Source organism: Salmo salar, chromosome 25, assembly GCF_965601325.2.
Source record: "Salmo salar chromosome 25, fSalSal1, whole genome shotgun sequence".
NCBI lineage: Eukaryota > Metazoa > Chordata > Actinopteri > Salmoniformes > Salmonidae > Salmo > Salmo salar.
In genome coordinates, this window is record NC_138315.1 from 41,767,877 (window position 1) to 41,780,558 (window position 12,682).

General features: G+C 43.5%; 1 protein-coding gene across 1 annotated transcript in view; it reads left to right on the top strand.

Moving 5' to 3' along the window:
• The window catches only part of LOC106586750 (NADP-dependent malic enzyme), a 30,982-nt gene that overhangs the window by 6,868 nt on the left and 11,432 nt on the right, over positions 1-12,682 (top strand). Inside the window, exon 3 of the mRNA XM_014174329.3 lies at positions 12,083-12,213. Within this exon, the coding sequence (XP_014029804.3) occupies positions 12,083-12,213 (131 nt within the window). The remainder of the gene's footprint in view (positions 1-12,082; positions 12,214-12,682) is intronic.

Here is a 12,682-nt window from a genome sequence, read left to right on the forward strand (position 1 = left end):
TCTCATTTACAATTGCGACCTGGCCAAGATAAAGCAAAGCAGTTCGACAACATACAACAACACAGAGTTACACATGGAGTAAAACAAATATACAGTCAATAATACAGTAGAAAAATAAGTCTATGTACAATGTGAGCAAATGAGGTGCGATAAGGGAGGTAAAGGCAAAAAAAGTCCATGGTGGCAAAGTAAATACAATATAGCATGTAAAACACTGGAATGGTAGATTTGTAGTAGAAGAAAGTGCAAAGTAGAAATAGAGATAACGGGGTGCAAATGAGCAAAATAAAATAAATAAATACAGTAGGGGAAGAGGTAGATGTTTGGGCTAAATTATAGATGGGCTATGTACAGGTGCAGTGATCTGTGAGCTGCTCTGATAGCTGGTGCTTAAAGCTAGTGAGGGAGATGAGTGTTTCCAGTTTCAGAGATTTTTGTAGTTCGTTCCAGTCATTGGCAGCAGAGAACTGGAAAGAGAGACGGCCAAAGGAGGAATTGGCTTTGGGGGTGACCAGAGAGATATACCTGCTGGAGCGCGTGCTACAGGTGGGTGCTGCTATGGTGACCAGTGAGCGGAGATAAGGGGGGACTTTACCTAGCAGGGTCTTGTAGATGACCTGGAGCCAGTGGGTTTGGTGACGAATATGAAGCGAGGGCCAGCCAACGAGAGCATACAGGTCACAGTGGTGGGTAGTATATGGGGATTTGGTGACAAAACGGATGGCACTGTGATAGTCTGCATCCAGTTTGTTGAATAGGGTATTGGAGGCTATTTTGTAAATGACATCGCCAAAGTCAAGGATCGGTAGGATGGTCAGTCTTATGAGGGTATGTTTGGCAGCATGAGTGAAGGATGCTTTGTTGCGAAATAGGAAACCAATTATTGATTTAACTTTGGATTGGAGATGGTTGATGTGAGTCTGGAAGGAGAGTTTACAGTCTAACCAGACACCTAGGTCTTTGTAGTTGTCCACATATTCTAAGTCAGAACCGTCCAGAGTAGTGATGCAGGACAGGCGGGCAGGTGCAGGCAGCGATCGGTTGAAGAGCATGCATTTAGTTTTACTTGTATTTAGGAGCAGTTGGAGGCCACGGAAGGAGAGTTGTATGGCATTGAAGCTCGTCTGGAGGGTTGTTAACACAGTGTCCAAAGAAGGGCCAGAAGTATACAGAATGGTGTCGTCTGCGTAGAGGTGGATCAGAGACTCACCAGCAGCAAGAGCGACATCATTGATGTATACAGAGAAAAGAGTTGGCCCAAGAATTGAACCCTGTGGCACCCCCATAGAGACTGCCAGAGGTCCGGACAACAGGCCCTCCGATTTGACACACTGAACTCTATCAGAGAAGTAGTTGGTGAACCAGGCGATGCAATCATTATAAAAACCAAGGCTATTGAGTCTGCCGATGACGATGTGGTGATTGATAGAGTCGAAAGCTTTGGCCAGGTCAATGAAAACGGCAGCACAGTATTGTTTCTTATCGATGGCGGTTACGATATCGTTTAGGACCTTGAGTGTGGCTGAGGTGCACCCATGACCAGCTCTGAAACCAGATTGCATAGCGGAGAAGGTGCGGTGGGATTCGAAATGGTCGGTAATCTGTTTGTTGACTTGGCTTTCGAAGACCTTAGAAAGGCCGGGTAGGATGGATATAGGTCTATAGCAATTTGGGTCAAGAGAGTCCCCTCCTTTCAAGAGGGGGATGACAGCAGCTGCTTTCCAATCTATGGGAATCTCAGATGACACGAAAGAGAGGTTGAACAGGCTAGTAATAGGGGTTGCAATAATTTCGGCAGATAATTTTTGAAAGAAAGGGTCCAGATTGTCTAGCCCGGCTGATTTGTAGGGGTCCAGATTTTGCAGCTCTTTCAGAACATCAGCTGAATGGATTTGGGAGAAGGAGAAATGGGGAAGGCTTGGGCGAGTAGCTGTGGGGGGTGCAGTGCTGTTGACTGCAGTAGGAGTAGCCAGGTGGAAAGCATGGCCAGCCATAGAAAAATGCTTATTGAAATTCTCAATTATAGTGGGTTTATCGGAGTTTCCTATCCTCAGTGCAGTGGGCAGTTGGGAGGAGGTGTTCTTATTCTCCATGGACTTTACAATGTCCCAGAACTTTTTTAAATTTGTGTTGCAGGAAGCACATTTCTGCTTGAAAAAGCTAGCCTTAGCTTTTCTAACTGCCTGTGTATATTGGTTTCTAACTTCGGTGAAAAGTTGCATATCACAGGGGCTGTTTGATGCTAATGCAGAACGCCATAGGATGTTTTTGTGTTGGTTAAGGGCAGTCAGGTCTGGGGAGATCCAAGGGCTATATCTGTTCCTGGTTCTAAATTTCTTGAATGGGGCATGCTTATTTAAGATGGTGAGGAAGGCATTTAAAAAAAATAACCAGGCATCCTCTACTGACGGGATGAGGTCAGTATCCTTCCAGGATACCAGGGCCAGGTCGATTAGAAAGGCCTGTTCACTGAAATGTTTCAGGGAGCGTTTGACAGTGATGAGTGGAGGTCGTTTGACCGTAGACCCATTACGGATGCAGGCAATGAGGCAGTGATCGCTGAGATCTTGGTTGAAAACAGCAGAGGTGTATTTAGAGGGCAAATTGGTTAGGATGATATCTATGAGGGTGCCAGTGTTTACAGCTTTGGGGTGGTACCTGGTGGGTTCATTAATAATTTGTGTGAGATTAAGGGCGTCAAGCTTGGATTGTAGGATGGCTGGGGTGTTAAGCATGTCCCAGTTTAGGTCACCTAGTAGCACGAGCTCTGAAGATAGATGGGGGGCAATCAGTTCACATATAGTGTCCAGAGCACAGCTGGGGGCCGAGGGTGGTCTATAGCAGGCGGCAACGGTGAGAGACTTGTTTTGAGAGATGGATTTTTAAAAGTAGAAGTTCAAATTGTTTGGGTACAGACCTGGATAGTAGGACAGAACTCTGCAGGCTATCTCTGCAGTAGATTGCAACACCGCCCCCTTTGGTCGTTCTATCTTGTCTGAAAGCGTTGTAGTTAGGGATGAAGATTTCAGAGTTTTTGGTGGACTTCCTAATCCAGGATTCAGACACGGCTAGGACATCCGGGTTGGCAGAGTGTGCTAAAACAAACTTAGGGAGGAGGATTCTAATGTTAACATGCATGAAACCAAGGCTATTACGGTTACAGAAGTCATCAAAAGAAAGAGCCTGGGGAGTAGGAGTGGAGCTAGGCACTGCAGGGCCTGGATTCACCTCTACATCACCAGAGGAACAGAGAAGTATGAGGGTAAGGGTATGGATAAAAGCTATAAGAATTGGTCGTCTGTGACGTCCGGAATAGAGAGAAAAAGGAGCAGGTTTCTGGGGGCGAAAAAATAGCTTCATGGTATAATGTACAGACAAAGGTATGGTAGGATGTGAGTACAGTGGAGGTAAACCTAGGCATTTAGTGATAATGAGAGAGATATTGTCTCTAGAAACATCATTGAAACCAGAAGATGTCATAGCATGTGTGGGTGGAGGAACTGAGAGGTTGGATAAGGTATAATGAGCCGGGCTAGAGGCTCTACAGTGAAATAAGCCAATAAACACTAACCAGAACAGCAATGGACAAGGCATATTGACATTAAGGAGAGGCATGCTTAGCCGAGTGATCAAAGGGTCCAGTGAGAGTTAGATAGCTAGCCGAGCCATAGGTAGCAAGCTGGTAGAAGATGGAGGAGGTCTGTTTTTAGCCACCTCGTGCGATTCCGTCTGTAGATTAGTGGGGTTCCGTGTGGTAGGGGGGACCAGTCCAATTGACAAAATAGTTAGTTATAGTGGCCCAAGAAAATTTTCCGATAGACCTATTCAGATAACAGCCGATAAGACGGCTAACGATTAGCGGGCCGCAGATGGGCATTCGGGTTACGTCGCGATGGAGGGGCCAGTTGGATAACTCCCTCGGGCAGATAACGTCGGTGGTCCAGTCGTGAAGGCCCGATGGGGCTCGATGGGGCAGTAAAACGGGTCCGGATAGGTGATTGTAGCCCAGGAGAGGCTGATGGAACTCTTCAGCTGGCTAGCTCCGGAATAGCCCAGGAGTGGCTGATGAAACGCTTCAGCTGGCTAGCTCCAGAATAATTTATGTTAACTCCGGGACCAACGTTGCCAATAGTCACTCAGGTAGCAGCTAGCTAGCTGCAAGATCCAGGTGTAAATGTCCAGAGCCTGTGGTAGAAATCCGGGGATATGGAGAGAGAATAGGTCCGGTAAGCTCTGGTCTGGGTCGCGCTGTACAAAAATTGGCGATAGCTTTTCGAGCTAATGGATAGCTGAGGACCGCTAACCGTGGCTAGCTGAACTACAACGTTAGCCAGTGAACTGGCTAACCTCTGGCTAACTTCTGTTGTGGATTTCAGATTTGAGGTAAATAATACTTTTATTTTTTAAATTGGTGAGGCGGGTTGCAGGAGAGTGTTTTGAGGTTGAGTTTTTAGAAAAAAAATATGTAAAAAGATATGCGAAGAAAATATGTAAATATATATATACACGGGACACGACAAGAGGAAGACAAAGGACGTCTGAACTGCTACGTCATCTTGGGAACAAGATGAATGTAGCGGGGATGGCAACTAGATTTAGTCGCTGGCCGATTCTTTTGGCAGCTGATGGTTAGGGGGGCGGAACATAATTATAATAATTTAGAACACTGCAAATTGACCTCAACTAAGCCTACAAAGAGATTGTATTTAAAATAACAATCATTTCATACCTTGATTACATTGAGACATATATTTATATATGTACAGTTGAAGTCGGAAGTTTACATACACTTAGGTTGGAGTCATTTAAACTCGTTTTTCAACCACTCCACAAATTTCTTGTAAACAAACTATAGTTTTGGCAAGTCGGTTAGGACATCTACTTTGTGCATGACAAGTCATTTTTCCAACAATTGTTTACAGACAGATTATTTCACTTATAATTCACTGTATCACCATACCAGTGGGTCAGAAGTTTGCATACACTAAGTTGACTGTGCTTTTAAACAGCTTGGATAATTCCAGAAAATGATGTCATGCCTTTAGAAGCTTCTGATAGGCTAATTGACATCATTTGAGTCAATTGGAGGTGTACCTGTGGATGTATTTCAAGACCTACCTTCAAACTCAGTGCCTCTTTGCTTGACATCATGGGAAAATCAAAAGAAATCAGCCAAGACCTCAGAACAAAAGTTGTAAACCTCCAAAAGTCTGGTTCATCCTTGGGAGCAATTTCCAAACGCCCGAAGGTACCACGTTCATCTGTACAAACAATAGTACGCAAGTATAAACACTATGGGACCACACAGCCGTCATACCGCTCAGGAAGGAGACGCGTTCTGTCTCCTAGAGATGAATGTACTTTGGTGCGAAAGTGGACCTTGTGAAGATGCTGGAGGAAACGGGTACAAAAGTATCTATATCCACAGTAAAACGAGTCCTTTATCGACATAACCTGAAAGGCCACTCAGTAAGGAAGAAGCCACTGCTCCAAAACCGCCATAGAAAAGCCAGACTACGTTTTGCAACTGCACATGGTGACAAAGATCGTACTTTTTTGAGAAATGTCCTCTGGTCTGATGAAACAAAAATAGAACTGTTTGGCCATAATGACCATCGTTATGTTTGGAGGAAAAAGGGAGAGGCTTGCAAGCCGAACACCATCCCAACCGTGAAGCACGGGGGTGGCAGCATCATGATGTGGGGGTGCTTTGCTGCAGGAGAGACTGGTGCACTTCACAAAATAAATGGCATCATGAAGGAGGTAAATTATGTGGATATATTGAAGCAACATCTCAAGACATCAGTCAGGATTAGGATTAGTCAAGCTTGGTCACAAATGGGTCTTCCAAATGGACAATGACCACAAGCATACTTCCAAAGTTGTGGCAAAATGGCTTAAGGACAACAAAGTCAAGGTATTGGAGTGGCCATCACAAAGCCCTGACCTCAATCCCATAGAAAATTTGTGGGCAGAACAGAAAAAGCGTGTGCGAGCAAGGAGGCCTACAAACCCGACTCAGTTACACCAGCTCTGTCAGGAGGAATGGGCCAAAATTCAGTTATTGTGGGAAGCTTGTGGAAGGCTACCCGAAACATTTGTCCCAAGTTAAACAATTTAAAGGCAATGCTACCAAATACTAATTGAGTGTATGTAAACTTCTGACCCACTGGGAATGTGATGAAAGAAATACAAGCTGAAATAAATAATTCTCTCTACTATTATTCAGACATTTCACAGTCATAAAATAAAGTGGTGATCCTAACTGACCTAAGACGGGGAATTTTTACTAGAATTAAACATCAGGAATTGTGAAAAACTAAGTTTAAATGTATGTGACTAAGGTGTATGTAAACATCCGACTTCAACTGTATATATTTTTTTTTGGGGGGGGATACTCGGGCTGAATTCCTGGTTATTTTCCGGGGGTGGGGGGGGCAAAACAAAACTTGTGCGCTTGTTGCCGACCCCTAACAAAGGTTGAAGAATGAAATGCAAATATGTTTCTGATCATGTTTGCCCTTGCAGATGTAAGTTCAAATGGGCCCTGGGTTCTCTGTAGCCTCTCTATAGGCTGTCTGTTAGAGCTGGGACGATAAACAGAAAGTTATCGACACTGACCCAACCGACCACTTATCGTGGACATTTTGCTGATATCGTTCATTGCAATAAACAACCAATAGAGACCTACTAGAACAATTTGAAGTTTGAACAGAAATACGTTTGCTAATATAGGTGATTGCTAATAGGACAATTGATAGGTACAACATTAAAAGTAGTAGTAGTTTTAAGGGTAATATTAGGCTCTCCATAGCCTCTCTATATCCTCTCCATAGCCTCTCTGTATCCTCTCTATATCCTCTCTATATCCTCTCTATAGGCTCTCTATTGGTTGTCTATATCCTCTCTGTATCCTCTCTATATCCTCTCTATATCCTCTCTATAGGCTCTCTATTGGTTGTCTATATCCTCTCTATATCCTCTCTATATCCTCTCCATAGCCTCTCTGTATCCTCTCTATATCCTCTCTATATCCTCTCTATAGGCTCTCTATTGGTTGTCTATATCCTCTCTATATCCTCTCTATATCCTCTCCATAGCCTCTCTGTATCCTCTCTATATCCTCTCTATATCCTCTCTATAGGCTCTCTATTGGTTGTCTATATCCTCTCTATATCCTCTCTATATCCTCTCCATAGCCTCTCTGTATCCTCTCTATATCCTCTCTATATCCTCTCTATAGGCTCTCTATTGGTTGTCTATATCTTCTCTATATCCTCTCTATAGGCTCTCTATCGTCTCTCTATAGGCTCTCTATTGGCTCTCTATAGGCTATGTATAGGCCCTCTATGCCTCTCTATATCCTCTCTATGCCTCTCTATATCCTCTCTATAGCCTCTCTATATCCTCTCTATGCCTCTCTATATCCTCTCTATAGCCTCTCTATATCCTCTCTATGCCTCTCTATATCCTCTTTATAGCCTCTCTATATCCTCTCCATGCCTCCCTATATCCTCTCTATATCCTCTCTATAGCCTCTCTATATCCTCTCTATGCCTCTCTATATCCTCTCTATAGCCTCTCTATATCCTCTCTATGCCTCTCTATATCCTCTCTATATCTTCTCTATGCCTCTCTATAGCCTCTCTATATCCTCTCTATATCCTCTCTATAGCCTCTCTATAGCCTCTCTATAGCCTCTCTATACCCTCTCTATGCCTCTCTATAGCCTCTCAATAGGCTGTCTATAGCCTCTCTATAGGCTGTCTATAGCCTCTCTATAGCCTCTATAGCTCCTCTATATCCTCTCTATAGGCTCTCAATAGCCTCTCTATAGGCTGTCTATAACCTGGTGCTTATTGGGTCATGTAACACACACAGTAGGATAGTGCTTCAGGTTAGTAATCACAACTGGTATTATCTTTTAACGAGGTTAAATAAACTTAAGAAAGTTACATTGTTAGCTCTTGTAGATCTCAGTCCGGATGTTAAAGTCACTTCCATTAATCTTAACATTTGTAATTGTAGTTCTATAACTGAACTATGAACTATGTAGTCCATCAGCTCCTATACACACATTGTCCGGGGATTTCAGGTTATTGTGTTGATGCCAATAAGGCTAAACTGAACAGGAATTGTCCATTGTTAAATCTGCTATTCTGCACTTTCTGTGAGGGAAAAACCTCAAAACACCTGGTAGCCTTTTTACAGCATGTTTTGTACACCATGCATTTAAATTGTATAGTGCAGAGACCTTTATGTTAACCAGAACACAAGTGTTTTTAGTAGGATCTTTATCTGCATTCTACAGTACTCTTTCGCTCTCTTTCTCTCTCTCTCTCTGGAGGTCAGTGTAGACTGAAGGTGTAATTGCGGTTGCTGGTCAGCTGTTTCCTTAAGGAGTTTACTTTAGGGCCTGTAACTGCTACGCTATCTGACAGGTTTACTTTAACTCGATTAGTGTGTGTGTGTGTGTGTGTGTGTGTGTGTGTGTGTGTGTGTGTGTGTGTGTGTGTGTGTGTGTGTGTGTGTGTGTGTGTGTGTGTGTGTGTGTGTGTGTGTGTGTGTGTGTGTGTGTGTGTGTGTGTGTGTGTGTGTGTGTCAGATTGATTTACAGTGCATTCGGAAAGTATTCAGACCCCTTGACTTTTTCCACATTTTGTTACGTTACAGCCTTATTCTAAAATTGATTCAATTAAATGTTTTTCTCATCACTCAGTCAAATTTATTTATGAAGCCCTTTTTAAATCAGCCGATGTCACAAAGTGCTATACAGAACCGCCTAAAACCCCAAACAGCAAGCAATGCAGATGTAGAAGCACGGTAGCTAGGAAAAACTCCCTAGAAAGGCAGGAGGGTGCAACAGGTCATCACCTCAGGAGTAAATGTCATTTGGCTTTTCATTTTTTTTTACCTTTATTTAACTAGGCAAGTCAGTTAAGAACAAATTCTTATTTACAATGACGGCCTAGGAACAGTGGGTTAATTGCCTTGTTCAGGGGCAGAATGACAGATTTTTACCTTGTCAGCTCAGGGATTTGATCTAGCACCCTTTCGGTTACTGGCCCAATGCTCTAACCACTAGGCTACCTGCCGCCTCATAGCAGAGCATTCAGAGTTCGAGATAGCAGGTGCGGTAGAGAGAGAGTCAAACAGCAGGTCTGGGACAAGGTAGCACGTCCCGTGAACAGGTCAGCGTTCCATAGCCGCAGGCAGAACAGTTGAAACTGGAGAAGCAGCACGACCAGGTGAATTTGTGGCAGCAAGGAGTCATCAGGCCAGGTGGTCGTGAGGCATGGTCCCAGGGCTCAGGTCCTCCGGGACGGAGAGAGAGAGAATTAGAGGGAGTGTACTTAAATTCACATAAGACACCTGATAAGACAGGAGAATTACAACAGATATAACAGAATGACCCTAGCCCCCCGACACATAAACTATTGCAGCATAGATACTGGAGGCTGAAATAGGAGGGGTCTGGAGACACTGTGGCCCCATCCGACAATACCCCCGGACAGGGCCAACCAGGCAGGATATAACCCCACCCACTTTGCCAAAGCACAGCCCCCACACCACTAGAGGGATATCCGCAGTCCACCAACTTACTACCCTGAGAGAAGGCTGAGTATAGCCCACGACGATCTCCCCCATGGCAAGAACCCGAGGGTTCAATCTACACATAATAGCCCATGATGACAAAGCGAAAACAGAAATACCTTATTTACATAAGTATTCAGACCCTTTGCTATGAGACTCGAAATTGAGCTCAGGTGCATCCTGTTTCCATTGATCATCCTTGAGATGTTTCTACAACTTGAGTCCACCTGTGGTAAATTCAATTGATTGGACATGATTTGGAAAGGCACACACCTGTCTATATAAGGTCCCACAGTTGACAGTGCATGTCAGAGCAAAAACCAAGCCATGAGGTCAAAGGAATTGTCCGTAGAGCTCGGAGACAGGGTTGTGTCGATGCACAGATCTGGGGAAGGGTACAAAAAAGAATTCTGACGCATTGAAAGTCCCCATGAATACAGTGGCCTCAATCATTCTTAAATGGAAGAAGTTTGGAACCACCAAGACTCTTCCTAAAGCTAGCTGCCCGGCAAAACTGAGCAATCGGGGGAGAAGGGCCTTGGTCAGGTAGGTGACCAAGAACCCGATGGTCACTCTGACAGACCTCCAGAGTTCTTCTATGGAGATGGAAGAATCTTCAAGAAGAACATCCATCTCTACAACACTCCACCAATCAGGCCTTTAAGGTAGAGTGGCCAGACGGATGCCACTCCTCAGTAAAAGGCTCATGACAGCCCGCTTGGAGTTTGCCAAAAGGCACCTAAAAGACTCTCAGACCACGAGAAACAATCTCTGATCTGATGAAATCAAGATTGAACTCTTCGTCCTGAATGCCAAGCGTCACATCTGGAGGAAACCTGGCACCATCCCTATGGTGAAGTATGGTGGCAGCAACATCATGCTGTGTGGATGTTTTTCAACGACAGGTACTCGGAGACTAGTCAGGTTTGAGGAAAAGATGATCGGAGCAAAGTACAGAGAGATCCTTGATGAAAACCAGCTCCAGATTGTCAGGACCTCAGACTGGGGCGAAGGTTCACCTTACAACAGGACAACGACCCTAAGCACACAGCCAAGACAACGCAGGAGTGGCTTCGGGACAAGTATCTGAAAGTCCTTGAGTGGCCCAGCCAGAGCCCGGACTTAAACCTGATTGAATATCTCTGGTGAGACCTGAAAATAGCTGTGCAGTGATGCTCAAATACCAACCTGACAGAGGATCTGCAGAGAAGAATGGAAGAAACTCCCCAAATACAGGTGTGCCAAGCTTGTAGTGTCATACCCAAGAAGACTCAAGGCTGTAATCGCTGCCAAAGGTGATTCAACAAAGTACTGAGTAAAGGGTCTAAATACTTAAGGTAATGTGATATTTCTGAATTTTATTTTTATACATTTGTCAATTTCTGAAGAACAATTTTTTCTTTGTCATTATGGGATAGTGTGTGTAGATTGATGAGGGGGAAAAACAATGTAATCCATTTTAGAATAAGGCTGTAACAAAATGGGGAAAAATTGAAGGGTCTGAATACTTTCTTGAATGCAATGTATAAGTATACTAATAATGTATTTCCATTTTGTATTTTTTGTGAGTTAGTTGTATGTGTTGAAATAATTATGTTTGTTTGCACTATAATTTAGTTTGTGTGAAGCTAAATTGTAGAATGATAATGATCATTAATCTTATCAAACTCCCGCTTCATACCAACTCTAACGCAGTCCTATTCACCTTTCAGCGTATTGAATGATTTGACGATGGGTCACACCATCAAACAGTTCTTAGGTTCCTTAAACAATGCGCTCTCAAGTTCAGTTCATATTCCCCACACTGAAATGAGGAAGTGGATTAGGTTCCATTTGAAGGTTAACATCTCATAGTTGGAGAGTGTCACTGTGATTGACACATTCATAGGCGTTTATTATTAATGGAAACCAAACCACAGGTGCAAGTGTCACATTACACTATCACAACTTTACATAGTGACACTGGTATATTTACTGTAGCAAGTTGGTGAACAGTTTTTATTTTGTTATTTATTTCCATGACGGTCCTCTGGCTTTCAGAATAATTCTTTCCATTGAAGAAAGAAGAGGTAGAGCGAGTGTGTGAGAAAGAGGAAAGAAGATATTAGAAGGGAGTTCACAGGGGAGGGAATTCAGGCTCCTATCCCATTGGACAGAATAAATAGATGACCTCCACTCCCCCAAATGCTCAAACACACCTCTTCAGAATACTGACATGACAAAGTAGAGTGGCACTAACCACAACCAGATCAGCCCGCTGAGCAACCATAAGAATTTCCCTTCATGCAATAGGCCTAATAAAGGAATGCTAAAGACATGATCAGAACCACAACATAGCTAAAGCACCACAGCTTCTTTATCGAAAGACAATAATTGTAAATATCTGATAGCTGGGTGTTTATGTGAGCAACAGCTAGCTAGACCAATGCTACAACATTGGAGCGATCGATCCTAATGTTGGATGTGTGGTCCTCCATCCCCCCCGTAGGGCATGGCCTTCACCCTGCAGGAGCGCCTGCAGCTGGGCATCCACGGCCTGCTGCCCCCAGTCTTCCTCTCCCAGGACGTCCAGGTGCTCCGCATCATGAGGAGCTACGAGGGCCGCAACCCCCTCGACAAGTGAGCACACTCAGATACAAATAATACACTTACATATACAACAAACAAACACACAGGCACACAACACACAATGGCTAAAAATGCACATACAGACAGAAATACAGAAACTTTCCTACCCCTCATTATCACTAATCACTGCACGATCACCACTATTACTATTATCACTATCGTCACTATTGCTATGATCACTATCACTAAAAACTATCAACACTATCAACTCTATCATCATTATCACCACTATTGCTATCACATTTAGCACTATTACTATAATCACCATCATCACTATTACTATCACTATTACTAGCATCACTATCATCACTATCACTAATAACACTATCATCACTATTACTATCATCACTATCATCACTATTACTAGCATCACTATCACTAGCATCACTATCACTAATAACACTATTATCACTATTATTGTCATCACTATTACTATCATCACTATTACTAGCATCACTAT